The sequence below is a fragment of the Phalacrocorax carbo genome, chromosome 4, assembly GCF_963921805.1.
Source record: "Phalacrocorax carbo chromosome 4, bPhaCar2.1, whole genome shotgun sequence".
In the NCBI taxonomy this organism is placed as follows: domain Eukaryota; kingdom Metazoa; phylum Chordata; class Aves; order Suliformes; family Phalacrocoracidae; genus Phalacrocorax; species Phalacrocorax carbo.
Genome location: NC_087516.1, coordinates 25,993,148 through 26,012,753, shown reverse-complemented (window position 1 = coordinate 26,012,753; position 19,606 = coordinate 25,993,148). Strand labels below are relative to the sequence as shown.

The 19,606-nt window shown below is 36.3% G+C and overlaps 1 protein-coding gene across 5 annotated transcripts in view; it reads right to left on the bottom strand.

Moving 5' to 3' along the window:
* KLHL5 (kelch like family member 5) overlaps positions 1-19,606 on the bottom strand; it is a 67,712-nt gene that overhangs the window by 26,420 nt on the left and 21,686 nt on the right. For 2 of the 5 annotated variants that reach the window (XM_064449299.1, XM_064449301.1), the window contains exon 3: positions 6,396-6,578. In XM_064449299.1, coding sequence (XP_064305369.1) covers positions 6,396-6,538 — 143 coding nt within the window. In that variant the 5' untranslated portion in view covers positions 6,539-6,578. Of the gene's footprint in view, positions 1-6,395; positions 6,582-17,995; positions 18,493-19,606 lie in introns of those variants that run through there. The other 3 variants (XM_009501198.2, XM_009501199.2, XM_064449300.1) reach the window with 3 other exon arrangements.

Genomic DNA, 19,606 nt, shown 5'->3' with positions numbered 1-19,606 from the left:
TCTTGTATGATTAAAGTGAAGTTTTGTAATGAGAAATAAAGTTCTGTTCTGCTAAAGAAGATATTGTTCTTGAAATATGAGATTTATTCTGTGGCTGACTTGTGAGAAAAATTAGAACATGCTGCCAAGGCAGCCCCCAGGCATCACTTCCTAGGCATTTTAACCTCAGGTTTAATGACACCTGCAGTTGAATGAAAATAATGCCTCCTAGAGATCTTTGGAAATTTAGTGAAATTAGAGAGCACATCTATGTAAGCATCAAGGGAGAGTTTCTGCAACTGCTTTTGATGCTAGAATGAGATGACAGATCACTTGTATGTACAGAATAGGGGTTTTCATTGGAAAGCAAAGTGTGCAGATGGACAGATTTGAATAACGCAAGTATCACTGCAGGTGCAATTCAGAATTAAAAAAAAAAAAAAGCAGCAAACCAAAAAACTTAAAATATTCACCTCTGGCAATACTGACTTTAACTTCTACACAAAATAGAGCTTGAAAAAGAAAGGTCTCTGCAATGGGAAACAGAACCTAAAACCTAATCTTAACACTGTATTGGGTTTGTTTTTCTTTTTTTTTTCCCCTTCCCCCAGCAGTGCAAATGGTTTAGTTAGTTGCATTATTATTCAGAAAATGGCTGGACCCTACATATCTTAGCAACAACTGTTGAAGAAATGCCAAATAATAACCTGAGGCTCCAGACAAACACCTTCTACCAGCTGCCTGATATCAGCAAATTTCTCCCTGTAATTTCCAGTCTCAACGTCCTCCAAAAGAAATAAGAAATTTAAAATACAATCCATTTACTATTTTTGCAAACTTGTGTTCAGATTCATGAGAAGGTATACATGCTTCACAGCATTAAGTGCTTTCCAGAGAGTGACTTGCATATGCCGAAACAGGATGTGCAGCCCAGGAGTAGATTAATACCAGTAATAAGCATACCAAAGCATAAATTATACTGATAACAATTTTGTAATTATTTTAGCCCAAGGAGCATGTTCACAATGAAAAGCCTTAGAACAGGTATCCACACTTTTCTCTTAATTCAACTAATTTATTTAAAAAGTTCTTTCAGAGAAAGAAAGGGGATTAAAAGATACAGTGACAATGCATCAAGGTGACACTGAGCTAGCATAAAAGAAAACAAAGGCAGACTTTCAGCCAACTGGCCTTTTCTTGTTCTATGTTTTTCCCCTAGTCAATAAAAATCAATGACTTCTTTACTCATGCCATTTGACACTCACTTGTTCATTGATCTTTTAATCTCCTAGTGAGTAACTGATTTTTCTTTCAACCTTTTTTTGGATTCTCTGAAATTAAACTGCATTCCTACATACAGATTATACAAGAAGCAGCTAATACCTTCATGTAACTGAAGAATCCACAGAAGACTTTCCCCATCCATATTTGACCTTTTTGCTAAAAAAATCTCTAAAAGAGCAAAGTGACAAGGATGATCTTTCAAAAGAAAATCTGTGCAATGACTATAAAAGCTTCACTTATATTCACAATCTCCTTGTTAAATAGAGCCATCGTGGCTCTGTTAGTATTTAACAAAGATAATCTCATTGTGTTATTTATTCATAATTAAAATTAACATATTCATCCATATTAAGAGTTCACTGAGAACTACTAATGCTACAAAATACTGCCTTTCCTCAGTTTAGAAACTGAAAAAGCAAAAAGCTATGGGTTTTGTATTCTGAGTTTGTAGTCTTTTTTTCCTCCCAAGGGTAATATTTTTCGTAACTGGCCCAACTAAAATGACATTAGAGAGGCCTCTTAATAGTACAAAAAAAATTTTTTCAAGAAAAAGCCTTAATACAGTTGGTGTGTTGTTCGACTGTGGATGTTGAACATACATACCTTTACTCTCTTAATTACCAGCTACTGCCAAATACTCAATTCTCCACAGATAAGATTACAAGAATTTGGCTACTGAATTATACGCTGTAGGTTGGCTGCTCTTTTTCAGAGCACAGAAAAAACGTAGAGAAAAAGGAACACACGAATACCAGAATTTTTAATCTGGGAGATTGTATGACGTCCAAACAATTAATGGAAAAACACTCAACATCTATGGGCTAAATACTGACAAAATCTGGGTGTTTCAGTACTTCTCCCTGTTCTTACAGGAGGTTCCAATGATACTGATGTCTAATTTCTGTTGGTTTTACTGATCAAAAAATAGAAAGATCCACCATGACAGTTCAACTTATTTTGAAGAGTTTTCTATTAAGAGCCAGTAAAATATGTGTAAGCAGGGTGGCACACCTGAATCAAATTGTACTACTTGTTGGAATTGCCACAAGCTGCATAATCGAGACAGTCTTCAAAGCAATTATTACGTAAAATGGTGATAGCTGTCAAACCTGGCAATTTACAGGTTTAGTATCTCCCAACCTGATTCACCTGACAGAATGAAGTGAAGCTTCTTAACATCTTAGAAGATAAAAGGGATGCTTCCTAGGCAACTCCTTGTTTGCGGCTGTGTAACAGATAAAATCGTCCTAGGGAACTCACGAACAGCATTCACTGAAGTTGTGAGGTGATACTGAATAGTTCATGTGTCCTAGTATGAAGCACCCCATCCGCTGGTGGCTTCACCTAGTTTCTATTCTTGATAACAAACCATGTCAGTAACAAAAATACTATATGAAAGTGGTACTATCCCACACTATCAATATAGCTATATTTATTTAGGTTAAATTTGTTTAAAAGCAAGCAATACCTAAAAATATGTGCAGTATGTTTACGTTAAATGATTTCCAATTATAGCTCTGTTCCAGAGAAATCAAACCTTTCAAAACTCATTTGCTGCTTCTGACACTGAAATGATTACAATAAACCCTTTAGTAAATTTTTCAAAACAACCACAGTGTTAGTACCAATAGTACTTTTGAAACATAAAGCTATGACAGAACTGCTTTTTAAATGTATTTTGACTTTTTAGAAAGACACTTTGAGTAAAACCTTTATAAACATGTAGCTAAAACAAAAAAAAAAAATGTAGTGAAGGATTTAGAAACTAAGGCAATACAGACTGTAAAAGAAAGTAAGCATTATTAAGCCATACAGAAAAGAAGTACAAAGATAAATAAGCCTCAAGATAAAAATTGTGTGCGAACCAGGATTTGTGCTCTTCCAAACAAGCTCCATAACCCCTAGAGTACTTGAGCTTCCATTTGCCTTCTTTCCTTCAGTCCCATGTCTTTTGTATTTCCATCTTTCAGTGTCAATAGGAAGAAAGAAAATGGCTCTGCACAGATTTTCAGATTGCTGGTTAAAGGATGCAGAGCAGGCTTTAAATCCCCTCCGGCCAGGAATTTACAGAGACCTCCCTTTTCTTATGTGAATGCTCTGATCAGCAGGTTATCGCAAAACAAAATAAGCTGTTATTATGGATATAGCAGTTAGTTGAATGTAATAAATAGGATAGTAATAAAGACATAGACATCTGAAATTGCAGTGGATACAGAAAAAGCACATGATATAAAAAAAAATAAATTAAAAGTCTGGCAAAATTTCTTTATGGAACTGTATGCTAAGGGAGTGGGAATACAATGCATTTTTTCCTTGTGGAGAACTGTCCCCTTTCCTACTTGCTTCTTGATCTCCTAAATAAGTTGTTACCTATAATGTCATAACAGAATGAGAAGATAAACAGTCTTAGAATAATAGAAAATGCCATATTCAGAAAAATCATGACTACATGTGATACTCTTATTTCTAGTAAACTCAAAGCCTGAATTCTTTGAATAGACACCAACCAAGACCCTTCAGAATTTTACAGTAATGTATTACATGTGCATTACTATGTGTCTGCATTACTATTGCAGACACCAAACTCACTTTTCTTTTGTCTAAGAACATACAACATACACCTAAGAACATTCAAGTATTATCAAAAGTAGAAACTGAGAATTAAGCAAAATAATACAGGAACTATTAAAAATATCAGGTTCAAAACAGAAAATCTGAAAACTCTATATATAAGCATGATGATGATGATGATGATAATAATGACAAGTGTTCTTTTTTACCAATTCTATGTGACTGCATATTAAGAAAAACCCTTTTATCTTTCGTAAGGAAAAAAAGAGCTGTCCAGCATAAGTGAACTTCATATTTTCTTACACACCTCATAATGCCAAGCCATTAAGCTAATACCTATTTAATACATCTTTTGGTGCTTTTTAAGTCTTAAGATAAAATAATCACTAGTGTTCTAGAATACACTGACTGCTCCAGCCTGTGGGCAATACTAAAGAAGTCAGAACTTGGATGCAGGCAGTAAAAAAATCCTACAGAAATTTTCTTATAATATAGGCTACTAAAGGACATAAAGCCAGTCTTCTTACTGAATTCCTATCAAATTCTGAACCAAATTTAAGATTTCCATCTTTGTCTTTCCCACTATGGAAAAGTTCAGTTTTCAGTGAGGTACTTTGGATATACTGAGATGAAGACTCTAGTTATCGCTATGTTTCTCTGTAAAAACAAAACAGTTAAGAGGAAGAACTTACTGTGCAAAAGGCAAAGCTTCAAGTTGCTCCAACATTATAAAGTGAACTAAGGACAATCATAAGCCTCCCACCTCCTGCTACAAGCACAAGGTATGCTTCTTTGGCCTTAACTTTCACGCATATTTAAAACACAATATACCAACTACAGCAAGATGGTTCTCTTCCTAAGAGAAGACCAGAGCAAGTAACAGGTGGTAGCATATGCCTAATACACCACAGAAATACAGAGTAGCAGGCACTGAAGCAGCAAAGTCAGTACTCTAAATGAGAAAACCACATTAAAGAACTTTTTAGCATGTTGTCCTTCTGTTTGTTGCAAAAATAATCTTCCAGTCCTTACAAGATATTCGCAGCTGTCCTCTGCACCCTTGCTACACTTTTTTAAGCATTACATAAAACCATACTCCAGAACTGTATACTGCAAAGGTGCTACCTTGGCCACATAAGGAAGTAAAATTATTTCCTTATTATAATCACTATTTTTCCTGTTTAGAGCACTCCAAAGCTCTTCAACTTCTAAATTACTTCAGTGGGTGCAAATCCACTGGCTGTGTGTGTACATCACCTGTTTTCATCTGATTCATTCTTTCCACAGGGACAATGCAGTTTTGCAACTAATTTGAACAAGCTGAAGACCAATCTTAAGGGACTCTGTAGCACACAAAAAGCCAAATCATCTTGCTCACTCTGTAGTCTCTCCAAAAAGGATTCATCATCATCCACTGCTACGTGGCTGTAAGAGTTTACAAAGGAATTCAGGTCAAGGGTTGGGTGGAGAGCAGGACCACCCGTTTTAGCAATAACTGCAGTAAGATCTGCTTAAAACAACTTGGAAAAATCAGGGGTTGTCTTGACTGTTTTAAAATTAAGTTTCATGAAATGAAGTCTCTGAAAGCAACAGTAAGTTACAATACAACTGTCTCCCTGCTCACGTTAGTTCCCAACCCCATGCTATCATTCCTTCAGTTGGGTCAGCGCAACGGTGTGGATGATACCTGAATAAAAGCAGAGATCTGGATTCTTAAGAAAAATAATAAACCCAAACCAGCAACCTCTTCCCATCTTTTTACTACTATTGCAGTATGAAGCTGTAGTTTCATTGTGGGGGTAGGAATGAACAACAGAAAACAGGATGCTTTAGGCTGCTATTTCTGTTGTAGACCTAATCTTATGAAACCACAGATTTATTATACCTAGGTTCCTATTCAAACTATTAATACTGTGCATTAAGTACTGTAACATGCTTCAGGTATTCATACTTTTGCTTCACAAAAGCTAGGAAAATCCCAAAGATTAAGTGGCATGCTATATGATCTGTTAATTACACAGATGACAGATAGGGTAACATTTGATCTAATTTAGCCCTCTGACACTTATTGTCACTGTTCAATAGTCTATTGTCAAAGGACTCTCCTTACTGTAGGAACTAAAAAAGTTTATGCAGACAGAAAACTATCCTTATTGCTTATTATGGTTCCAACAACTTAACTGTTAGTACGAAGAAAAAATTATAGCTAAGAAAAACTTTTTATGCCATTCTATGCCCCTGAAACCACTACTTTTGATATTCTGAAGGGTGCATTTGGGACTTTTGGGGGTTTTATATTGTTATGCAAATATCTTACTATGAGCTTGAAGACAAAAAGCAGAACGTGAAAACATCATGATTACTTTTGATGCTGTATCACATACAACAGAAAGAAATTAAATTTTAGTTTCCAAATAAATGTTTAAAAAAACATAAGGATGTTTAAAGTATTCTAAATTGTTTAGGATGTTCTGACCTTTTTCAAACAAAACACAGGACACACTTTGAAGGTGCATTTGTCAACAAATATGAAGTTACGTCTTCAAATTAAATAAACTTACCTGTGAGCTGGAATTCTACGATCACCAGCAACTAACACCACATCACATAGTTGTTTGTGCCTAAGATAATTCTCCATCTTTTTAAAAGTTTGTTCAGCGTGGTTGAGAGCCTGAAAAAATTCATCCGAGGTACAGGGCTCCATAGTTTGACAAGATGATAAGGTATGACTGCTGTTGGAGGTTCTGCTGAAGACAATAGCAGGAATCTTAGATCACACAATATTAAGGTACAGCAATTCTATCTACAGATGATAAAATAAAAATCACATGTGATTTTAAAATTGACATACATGATTTCTTTTAATATATATTCCCTTGCTGTTTTATTTCCCTTCATATTCATACTTTCTCTCTTCCTCCAAACCTAATCTAAACCCTTGTGAATAAAGTACGATCATCTAATGTTGTACTCTTCAACTAACAGACACACAGTAATCGTATCTATAGCATTGTCAGATGGTTAAGGAAGAACAGACATCAACCAAGACCCCACAAACTAAAAAAGCAATGGAAGGATGCAATCAGGAATCAAATGTCTCCCTGCCACATATGTTAAAGTCTTGTTTCACACTTAGCCTAAGGTGGCTAGGACAAAACTCAGCATACATGGAGCAAGTAAAAGAGCATGGGCATGCAGGGGGAAAAACACATCGAGAAACACATCAATATACTACCACTCCTACTGCATGAAGCCTTGTGTGTCTGAAATAAGATCTAGCACAGTAGAAGCCAATACAGGGGAAAAGGGTGGACAGACAGAAAAGTTATTCCTGTTCATACACACAGCAGCTTGGGAGAAAAGAGGAGCAGAGAAAACGTAACAGGAATGCATGGACCTAGGGCCTTAAGGAGATCAATCCTTATTATGTACACTGAGGGAAGCATCTTTTATTGCTCACTGTTCTTTAACTGACTACTACTTACTTTTCCACAATGCAGGCAACTTATAAAATACTCTAGACCTACCATAATATTTGGAATGACATGGATTCACAAGATCTGCATCCAGACCCCTGGTTTCACAAAGATGTCATGAACTCAGGCAACATGCTCAGGGCTAAATCCACCAAGAGACTTAGCTCTGTTCTTAGCCTGTGATATACATTTCAAGACAGAACTCCTCAAAATCAAAGTCTAAATTTTCAGCAGAAAATGTTCTGTAAAGGTTGTTTGGTGGGGGTTTTGGTGGGTTGTTTTTTTTAAAAATTTTTGGGTTTTTTTTAATGTGCCCAGCTAGCTAAAAAGGCCAAGCAGTTTGGCAATTAATTTAAACCTAAATCTAGTAATGGATCAGAAATTAGATACCTGCCTACCTGCTTCCCTTGGAGGACTTAATTTTAAACGTGATCTCTGAAGCTGTGGTTAGCCGTATATTTAAGCTGTATCAACATCTCACCCCCTGTGAGTCACTTTTTCTGTTCTACCACTGGTCCTCTGACAAGCTGGAACAAGTATCCTTTGAGGACATTTTGGAAACTAAATGAAGGAAATCATATGTAAAAAATGTAACCATAAAAGCCATTATATTGGCAAAACTGGGTGGCATTCTCAAAGTGAATGAGCAAGAAGAACTTAGGGAAAGAAACTCTCAAAATCAGCAACCCTGCAAAACAAACAGAAGTGGAAAGAACAGAGTGCTGGCTAACAAGAAACTGCTTACAAAATTCTTGTTCCCTATCACAATTTAGCACATCCTCAATTGTGTTGATACAATGTGCTGATTTTGGCTGAGGAGGGGTTAATTCTCTTCACTGTGGGTGTTGGGCACCTTTCCAGTTTCCCACGCTCTGCTGGTGGGCAGGAGGCTGGGAGGGGCACACCTCTCATGGTTTTCCTTTCTATTGCATTGTTGGTTTTTTTTTTGTTTTTGTTTTTTTATTTTAATTATTAAACTGCTTTTATCTCAACCCACAAGCATTACCCTTCTGATTCTCTCCCCCATCCCACCGGTGAGGGAATGAGGGAGCGACTGTGTGGGGCTGAGTTGCCAGCTAAACCACAACATACAAGTTGGTTGTTTTTGGTTTTTTGTTGTTTGTTGCTGTTGAACCATATTTTAACCCAAATTCCTCAAATTAACCCCATAAATAATTATTTAAAAATTACAAGATATCAGCTATTTGATTTATATTACAACCTCACGAACAGTTGTGCACATAGAACTGAAGAAGCAACAAGCTTGGATGAAGAAGGAAAAAACTTTCTAAGCCAGCACTTTGCTGGACCATGCCCTCACTAGAACTATTGCCAGCCCCAAGACTGTACGTGTATATTCTGCACGGAACCCAGTGGCAGTCACTACTTTTGTTCAATAAGGAAAAATAATTGCAGTGGTGTCCGTTTTCCACTACCCATGGTAAAGCACTTATTCAGGACACAACAAAGCCAAGCTTAGTTCTTTGCCTCACCTGAAGAAGTTCAACTCTATACCTGTGCTCTAGCCTGTAACTTACAAACCATTTCCCATAAGGAAGGAAAAGAAAAGAATGTTTAAGCTTCAGTGGTCCATAAAGAGAACGTGGAAGAGATAGTCTAATAGCTGAGGTACTTGCAAAAAAAGGAAAGATATAGCTTCAAGGGTTATTTATGCCTATTGCCCAATGACTGGTTATGAAAAATTAATATCTCCCTCCTTCTCCAACCTGTTTTATGAATCTGTTTCTCAGTTCAGTTTGCCACAGCCCTGACAGCTTGGGAGGATACACAAATAAGGAAAGAATAGAGGAAGGGAAGGACCTACTTTTCTCTCTGCCAGTAGTACTGAAATGCCTTCCAAAATTCTTGGCCTACATCCCTTCCATCTAAAGAGAGGAAACCTGGGTTTCTAATGCTGACCTGTGAATCACATGCTCAGAGCAAACACCCAGCTGCAAAGGCCTGCAGCTCTCCTTTTGGATTTGGTTCTTGACTCAAATTTAGCTTCAAGTATAGTATGAATAGGCTACGGGTATTGTTCTCTCTCTGTAGTTACGTAAACTAGAGGTATTGCTACTACTGCACACCTCACACATACTGCTAAGAAAATTACATTAAAGACTGAGGCTGTCAGTGCATGAGATAAGTGTATCAAAGAACCCTTTCTGCATATTTCTTTAAGATAGTATTTTTAACACGTTACGTGGAAATACTGTTACGAGTACCTGAGAACATTAGTCTGTAGGGTTTCCTTTTTGTATTATTTCTTGGTCTTTCTTTTCTTTCCCTATTTATGTCAAAAAAATCCCATCTAGCACTGACGAATGTTTATTAAGTATGGTACCATTTCAGGATGACTGCAAAAATACAAGTTACTCTAAGGACAAGGTCTTTCCCTAGCTAGCAACACATTTTACAACCCTGGTGACAAATATTCACATACTAAAAGGATACTACCTTTCTTCAACTTCTATGTCTAATAAAGAATTTATGTAAGAGGATGCCTTTCGAAATCAAAATTATGTATAAGCCATGCTATAAACATATGCATTTTTAAAGGATTTTATTTCTTGAAGTAGGATGTTTGGAACAAGGAGCTCTACCCAATACAACAGTTCATTGCAAAGCAGTGAAGCAATTAACTGGTCTAGTAAAGTGGTGATAAATGAGTTTCAGAAGTAAAAGTATATACGACGATGACAACCAGAGAGGTGAACTCACACCTTTCCTTCTGCTGCTGTTTCAGGCTTCATTGTTGTAGCTTAAACAAAGCCACAGCACAGCCTTCAACATAAAAATAAACCAAACCATAACATATACAAGCCTTCTTTCCTCCAACTTTTACTAAACTCTCTCTTTCAAAAGAGAGGCAGCAAAGTCTTTCAAATATTAGGGGGGAGAAACAATCTGTCCCTATTAACAGGAATTGTTACTTTCATTATTTTAAAACACTGAAATTTGTTTTAAAGGAAGAGTTACAATGGTTATTTTATTGCAGTCACACACATTAGTTAACAACCTATGAATTCCAGAAAGTATTAACCTTGGTTATAACAAAAGGTTGCAAAACTTTTTTCAATAATTTTATTTTATGCGTTTTAAATTAATTTTAGAAAGACATCTTTTAGGTTAAATGTTTCAATGTTTGTCTTTGAAATAAAAATGAAGTAATAAAGACTTCATTATGACTAAGAAAAATCAAATACATATTTCAAACTTCATTTTGGAGCAGAGATAGAGGAACAAAATCTCAGATTCAAAAATAATTTTAAATTTTTTTTCCTGAAAAAAATGTGTAAAATTCTTCCTGAAAAAAAATCTCTGAAAATTATGTGTAAATTTACTCATATTTAAAACTGTTCTATTGTCATGATCGGTTCACCTAATTTAGCCATAACCTCATCTGTACTTCTAAAAAAGGTCAACTTCTCCACAAGATAGTATGAAACCCTTGAGTCTGCAAAATGTAGTTTTACTGCAAGATAGGAGTGACACGGCTAGATCAAAGGTGTGTAGTACAGATGCTGACCTTTATATATAAAGTACCACCTTGCCTCTTCTAACCTGTTGCAGCAAGTAACAGCTTATTTCCTTGCATTAAAAAGTCATATTTCTTTTGACAGAAACAACATCTGAAGTACAGCTGGTTACTAGAGCCCTGACTGGACATAAGAGTCAGGCAGCATTACCACAGGATTTCTATCTGCAAAATCTTGATGGAGAAATGTGCTGGTTTTAGCTGGGATACAGTTAATTTTCTTCACAGTAGCTAGTGTGGGACTGTGTTTTGGATTTGTGCTGAAGACAGTGTTGATAACACAGGGGTGTTTTCGTTACTGCTGAGCAGGGCTTACACAGAGTCAAGGCCTTTTCTGCTCCTCACCCCACCCCACCAGCGAGTGGGCTGGGGGCGCACAAGAAGCTGGGAGGGGACACAGCCAGGACAGCTGATGCCAACTGACCAAAGGGATATTCCACACCATATGACATCATGCTCAGTATATAAAGCTGAGGGAAGAAGAAAGGGGGGGGACATTCAGAGTGATGGTGTTTGTCTTCCCAAGTAACCGTTACACGTGATGGAGCCCTGCTTTCCTGGAGATGGCTGAACACCTGCCTGCCCATGAGAAGTACTGAATGAATTCCTTGTTTTGCTTCACTTGTTTGCACGGCTTTTGCTTTACTTATTAAGCTATCTTTATCTCAACCCACAGTTTTTCTCACTTTTACTCTTCCAATTCTCTTCCCCATCCCACCAGGGGGGAGTGAGCAAGTGGCCATGTAGGGTTTAATTGCTGGTTAGGTTTAAACCACAACAAGAAAATATCCCAAATATACTGCTGCTACGTCTACTCAACTGGGTGGTTCACAGTATCAACAAATAAAGTCTGTTTGTCCAAAAGTTTTCTATGCTCTGTCTCCCTTTCCCACTCCATCTACCACTGCCCTCAATTCCCCTACCATTCCCCTCAATTCCTTAAGGCATTGCCTCACTAGGCAAGAGACAGCAAATAATGTGACTAACTGGAAGTTGTGCTGTGCAGCCAGCTTTGCAGCAGAATTCTGCCCTTTTTCAGTGAAGACAGTAAGCCGGGTTTCTCTCCATTAACTATCTGCGATTTGTGAGGAGTGACATTATCTTTGAGAATTCTGCCTACCCTCACATTAAGAGGAAAATGGCCCATGGGTTTTAAAGCTAACAGGGAAATGGCAGAGGTGACACAGAACACAACTGCATAAATTCAGTCCCTTTAGGAAAACAAAGTAAAAGCAAATGCTATATCTATGTTACCGAAATTTGTGGGCAGCGCTATACACCAATCCCAATGGCTTTCATGGATACAACAAAAATGGTGCAAAAAGGGAACAGAAGCAAGAATGACCTGTGCATAGAATTGGCTTAAATTCTGTTTTACGTATGTTTCTCTAACACAAACTGGGGGTAGATGAAAGCATTAGAAGTAGTAAACACTGACAAAACTGTAGAGATGGGAAAAAAGTACATGCTTTTCTCCTCACTACTGTTTCCAGTGAACACCACTTTGTTTCTCAGAAAATGAAGTAAATGACATCAACATTTAAAATATTAATTAATGCATAACGAATATTACCTTTGTAAATATGACAAACAGAAAATCAAACAAAATAGAAATCTCAACGTATACACATACTAAAAAGCAAATGTCATGACATTTCAAAGAATAAAACCAGTAAAATTATTAGTTTTATTCACACCTCAAGATGTTTCAAAATAAAGTTCAAAATAATAAAAAAGGTTTAGAGATAAGTGATGAAAATTATTAAGCATGTGCAGGAAAATGGGTACAACTGCGTTGTGTGTAGACAAGACAATGAAAGGAAGAGAAGTAATGCATAGTACCTCGGACTGTAAATTACATGCTCCTGTTTACATTTGTGACATTATTCTTGGGTTTGCATTACAATGAAATCAAAAGCCAATGTTTGACTGGTCAAAGGAGAGCTCTGCATTCATAAATGAAGCATATGGAATTTACTCTAAGGAATCACCAATAAGCTATAAGTTTCACTACTGTTCAAAACCAGCAAAGGCATTTATTCTACTAGAACAAACAAATCTCCAGTAGCTGGACTTTCTAACTTTTTTTAAAAAAATGTCCTATGCAGCCAAAAGGTAAACTAATTGCCTTCTTTGAGACAGGACACGGGGTTTGCTATACTGCATAACAAACCCATGATCTCAAGGTATTTTTTTGATAACAACATAAATAGAAGATCTGTTGCAATTTCAAGTCATCTTTAGGCTAGGGTAGTCAACTGCTTAGGTCATACACATTAGAGAAGGTAGAGTATGTCTCCCTTTGGACAAATTAGGATACATATTGAGACACATCTTTAGCATTTTTAAACAAATCGTAATTTTGCAACTTTCTTGCTGCATTAAGATGGCTTCTTGCATTGCAGTTTTTACATACAATGTTTCAAAATAGTCTTAAAAATATTTTTTCAACAATTTGGTTGCTTACACTGCTGTCTTCAAGCTAGCTGACATTTTATAGCAGAGACCAGAACACAACTTACTAAAATAATAACATGCCAGCTTTTAATCCAGCTTCCACAATTTTATATTTTACTTTGTAAAGAGTAAAATATTTCCTTCTTCAAATTTAGTAAATGAAAAAAGCAAGCAATGGTAAAAGTCAGGACACTCTTCCAAAGGCTGGCAAAAGCATAAATAAAAGGAGGAAGCCACAGATGGTAACAACAGAGACTTCTAAAAATCCATAGTCTATCATAATTCAAGATAAGAAAAGGCAATGGAAAGAGGACAAAAATGAAGTGGAAAGATCGAAGAGCACAGTAAGGCTATACATGCATGTGAACTTGAGGGCTGGTGGTTTACTCTATGCTAGAGAAAAGAATTATAGCAACAGACAGAACTATAATCTTGCAATCAAAAGGCAGAGGTTCAAGCAAACACAAATATATCTGCATTAACCTTAATCAAATTGGCATGAACAACAACAGACCCAAGAAGCTGGAGCACAGACTCCAGCATTACCTATGCTAGCCCAACAAAGACATTTATGCACAGCCTGCTAAAATAATACCACTGCATCTTTACTTGTTTCTAATTTTACTAAGAAATAATGTAGGCACGTTTCATTGCAGCTAGAACTTTGGTTATAGCACTGATGCTTCCTGTGTACTTTAAGAGATATCTTGGATTTAGTGCAACAAATTTGTATACCCACGCAAATGTCACCAGTAACATGCATCCCATTTGGAAAACAACTACTCACGACTACCTCACAATACATCTACATTGCAGTATGATCGAGAAGTCCAGTAGTACAAAAACATACCTGATGAAGCTTTAACGTAGTCAAAGCATGTGACAATCACTGCAAAAATACAACTGTCTTGCATGGAAGCCCATTCCATCCAAAGAAATAGCTGGAATCCCCTGTGGCTTTAACAAGTCCACACTGAAGCCTCTTCTTGTTACCTTACCTTCATTACAAAATCTATTATTCAAGCTTACTAGATTTAATCTCCCTCATATATGCTATATAATTGTGCTGCACTAACTCTTTTCAAATGTGCATAGACATAATCCAAGTGAAGATGTAATAGGCACAGAGGAAAATGAAAGAATTTTAGCAGTAGCACAGAAGAAATGAGGCTAGATATTCTTTCCTGCAAAACAACTTGTCTTTCAGTAACAAAGTTTCTTATTTTCGTTTAATTCATGCATCTATCTAGTAAAAAATGATCTTTTATCGTTTCTCAGTTAATTTCAAGTATCATATTACTATCATGCCACAAATAGGGAATCTATCAACTGTCCTTATTTCACAGGTTGCATTATTTCATGATAGGAGATATAAAGAAATATACAGAACCTTACAGCCTCAAAGGTCAGTAAGACTGACATGAAAGAAAAGTCATATCAAAGGCTTCTCTAGATTGAAAATTTAGAAATCTGTTGGGGGGGCAGGGGAGAGCAGACTTGGATTGGAAATTACGACATATTAACTCCACAACTTCATACAGAGCAATACAGCTGAGCAGCTACCACCCGGTACCTTCTGACTCTGTCTTAAAATCAGTCACAGACATCTTACTAAACTGTTCAAGGTTAGGACACAACTGATGAATTCTGAAATATTGGTTGTGCTTAATGTTCAAAAATAAATACGCATTTGATATTATATTTTAATATATTTCCATACTTAAATCTACAGTAAAGTAATTCCAATATTTTAATGCATGCCTGGATGAAATGAACCAGATACAATACTCTGCATACTAGGTATGTTCTAGGTATTTTTAGCTTGATATCCACTGTGCCTTCAAGGTCTGTGGACTGCTGTTAAGGCACCCACAAAAAGTTAAGAAATCTATTGCTAATAGGCTTAAATTTGCTATATGACAGTCTGCGCTGCACAGCTGTTGGAAAATTTTAAAAAGTGTGCAAATCCAAAATTATGACCATTAGCTCAGGAATGTAGAGAGTCAACAAACAGCAGCAATAGAGGAAATCTAGGAGACAAAAACCAGCAAAAGAATTCAGTCCTCACTGGCCCAGTAAACAATCATTCAAGCTAATAATGCTGGTTACAAACAACACATAGGAGTATGATGTGAACACCATTATAGCTGACTAGGTCTGATCCCTGAATTCAGATGATCTGTTTGCATCTCAGATGCAGCATTTGTCAAAGATATGGTACTAAACTTGGAATTTGCTTATCCCTCATGCCACCAAGCTCTATACTAATAATAAATTAATTCTACAGCAGCTCTCCTCCAAATGAATCATGTAATGATCTAAAGCTTTTATAATGACAAAGACCTGATCTAAGTGCTTTTCTACCTGTGCTACATGACACGGCAGAGAGGAAGGATGATTGATACAGACAAAGCAGTAGAGCTGCTTCTGTCACTTCATGCTTTTAAGGCTTGTAACTGGGCAATAAGTTACAGAGTAACGAAGTAAGAAGGTAACTCCATAGCTTCCACAGAAAGGTTTTTTAAAAAAGGATATTTTCATACACACAATTTTCCATATAAACCCTGTTACCTCCATTAGAAACAAAAAAGCCTGTTGAAAACTACATAGATGAAAGTGTTAGGTTTTTTTATCTCAAGTCAATGGATAAGAAGCTATATTTCAGACTTATGAAAAGACCATTTAATTACGTTCTTAACATCAGAAAAATTCCAGCTGTTAGGCAGACTTATGTAGTCTGCCCAACAGCTTATACATTCTTAACAAAGGGAGTGAACAAAACATGGTTTAAGTAGTCTCCCCGTGAGACTAGAGACACCGATAACAATACAAAGCAAGTTCTTATATTACCATTAGTTACATATTAAACTGAACTAAAACTTTATCTAAAAGATTTATTTTAAAGCACAAAGGTAAAACACTAGCAAGCATTACAAGACAATAAAGGAATTACAAATAACTCTAGATGCTATAGATGATTAAGCTCATAATTAAAAAGACACTTCAAATTTACTAAGTTCAAATCCTTTGTGCATTTCCTGTAATATACAACTCTGCCTGCAAAAAAAAAAACCCACCCAAACCCCCAATGATGTATAGCCTTCTCATGTGCCCTAAATAAGTTATCCAATTCTAAAAAGTAACAAATTAGTTTTGTCATATGTAAATTCTTCTCCTACAATTAAGAACAAATTTGTCGAAATTTCAATCTATACATTTATCTCTTAAAATTACATGTTTTTTCTACACTGATTGCTTTGCTATGGTGAAAATATCCTATTTGGGGTAATGCTGCACATTAAAATTTCACATCACAAGTAGAAGTTGCTGAAATGGAAGGTGATGTTACACCTATATCATACATATTATCCAGTGACACAGGTATTTAAAAATTCATACCTGAATATAACTTAAAATAGGACCTCTTCAGAGCTATGTTATTTATAGCTATATAGTTGTTGCAGCACAATAAGACTGCTGTTATGAAGCATCAGTATGCAGGATTTCCTTTCCCTGTAATTCTAGGACTTTTGTCATTTAGTGATAAAAGCAAATAACACTCTGTTGACCCCTAAGCATTTTTACCCTCCCTCCCTTCCTTAAATCTTTAATGGTTATACAAAACATAAATAGTTAGTGTTTATATTATGGGCTACTTTGCCATTACACTAAACTAATTCTTCTCCTAGGGAATGCAAAACACTAAAACTGCTATAACTAGATTGATCTGTCTTTAATAGGCTTTATTAAACAGTGTACCCTTTTAAATGGCCATACTTTCTGAAATGCCATATCATCACAAACTTATCTTACAAGCAAGAAAGCAAACATCATAAAATTTACTTGAAATGATAAGCTAACTGTCGTGCACTATGTGCACTATAAAACAAGAAAAATACTTTTAGCGAAGAATGGCTGACCTATGCAGTAAAAGGAAATAAAAGAATTAAACTGATCCTTAACAAGAAAGATTAACTTGCCTAATTTACAACAACCAGTAAACACCTTTCATTTAAGAACAAATTTTACAGTTTCATCTTTAGTAACAATATGTAAGAGAAGAACATCAAAACATCTTTATAGGCACAATAAAACCATTTTTGCTTTTTAAGCTAAACACAGTTTAAGACACCTGGACAGATAACTGCAATCACTTTAAAGGACAATGAATTTTTTTTTTCCTTCAAGTTGCATATGCAGAAGAAAAAAGAATTTATTTTTATAGTCTGAGTATTTTTTACAGTTTCATCTCTCTCATTTATAGAAACGTGGAAACATCACGTAAGAGTCACAAGAAGCTTACATTTTCATAGTTTTCTCCTAATGGCATGGGACTAATTCTCAGCATAACTAAACTATCAGTGTCACTTCAAAATAATTTAGAAAGCACCCTGTAACATTACCATGTAATGGACAGTATCCTGTTCATAGCAGCCTGTACTTGGCATACTATTTAAAACACCAGTGAGTGCATCCATGCTTGCACTTTATTTATCCAAAGTTCTCTTTTAAAAAGGTCCTAGTGAAACACACAGAACACTGATTATAAATAATTTTCTATTTCTGATGCACAGCAGCTGCTAGGTTTCTGAAGCATTTTAATCTAGAACAAAGGCTAGCCTATATATCCATGCTATCTGTAAACAGGAAATGAAAACACATTTCTCACAACAAGAAAGTAATAATTAACCTGCACGAACTGCTGTCCGATTCATTTTCTTCTTCGCTTGCTCTGTCATCTGTTTCTTGTCTGTCAAGCCAACGTGCACCTCCACAGTCTTCTGCTGAGAATTCAAACGTAGGGATTTCTGAGGTGGATGCCATTGGCCAAGCAGGTGAATTCTGGAAATCCTGTTGGCTGGACCTTCTGTAACCAACTGATGTTAAAGGTAGGTTACCTGCATCTAAAAACTTTGTGCCACCAGTTGTTACATTTTGTCCTCTATTCCAGAAGTCTCCCTGGTGGCTTTCAATTGCGGAGTTAGGGGCTGACGCCTGATGACCAAACCACCTCCATTTGATTTTTAAAATCTGCTTCACGTCAAACTCTTTACGAGAACCAGACATCCTTAGTGAAAGCCACTGATCGTCTAGGCAACAGGGCAAGAAGCAGCACACATAAAAGAAGATTTGTGCACCGAACCAAGACAAGAGAAACACATGCTCTGCCTGTCTGTGGCAAGCAGATTTTCTACAGAAGGAGGCGAGAAAGCATTGCATTCACATAGGACAGGCTTCTTTAACGGTATGCCATTTGAATATAAACAAAAGGCAATAGACGGTGAAAAATCCTGAGATAAAAAGGAGGTGAAACAATCCCCTCAATCGGGAAAAATGCCAATCGGTTTATCCTAAAAGCTCTAAGGCTGTTTCTGTTGCTATCCTCTGACCATTAGCTTTCGAAAACACCAAACAGTATTCATTAAAGCCCTTTCAAGAGCTGAATACCACCCCCTTTTCTTAAACCACAAATGACAGCAAACGTAATTCCTGTACTGCATCTCAGAATCTCTGCTTCTTTTTCTGTTAACTCTTGCTACTACAGAAGGGAAAAAACCTGCAAAAAGGAAATTAAATTCTTCCTGCACTGCTAAAGAATAAATTTACAGAAAAGACTTAAAACCAATCCAAAGATAGGTGATTATGCCAAGGAGAAACTGAACTGTAAATAATTCTTTTTCCCATTACAGGACATGCACTAACTTAAAAAGGACAAGAACAGCCTGGAAGGCTCAAGGGACTAGCACTGGGTTATAGAGCCTTTCATCTTGATGTGCTTTGATACAAATCTAGGTCTGCAGTAACTGAAAATTTCTATCTGAAATGAGCTAATGGTTTCCATTCACTTATACGTTCCTAAAAGCAAAAGCAAGAAAAATCTAACTGGTCACTACCTAAGACACCAGAAACACCCCCGGCAAAACAGACAACAAAAGGCGACTTCTCAAAAGGCTTCTTTCTAACCATATACAATCAGCTGTTCCAGATCAGGTTAAAAGTACTGCGACAGAACAGTAAAAAAGAGAGATGGATACTTTTGAGACAGAACTCCCTCTATATAGGTAATTTATGTAATGTTTTGAAATATCCAACAAAAGTTTTTACTTGAATGAAGAAGAGAAAGCCAAAAAGTCAAAATACACAATTACCAGTTTACATTTCCTGTGAAAAACAGCCTATTTCCTCTATGACACATCGAGCTAGTTAGGTATAAAATGCTGACGCTCATTTGAATCACATGCAAACAGTAATAACAAATTTAGAACAACAAAGAGGCAGTGGATTTTACCAGTCCTTGATA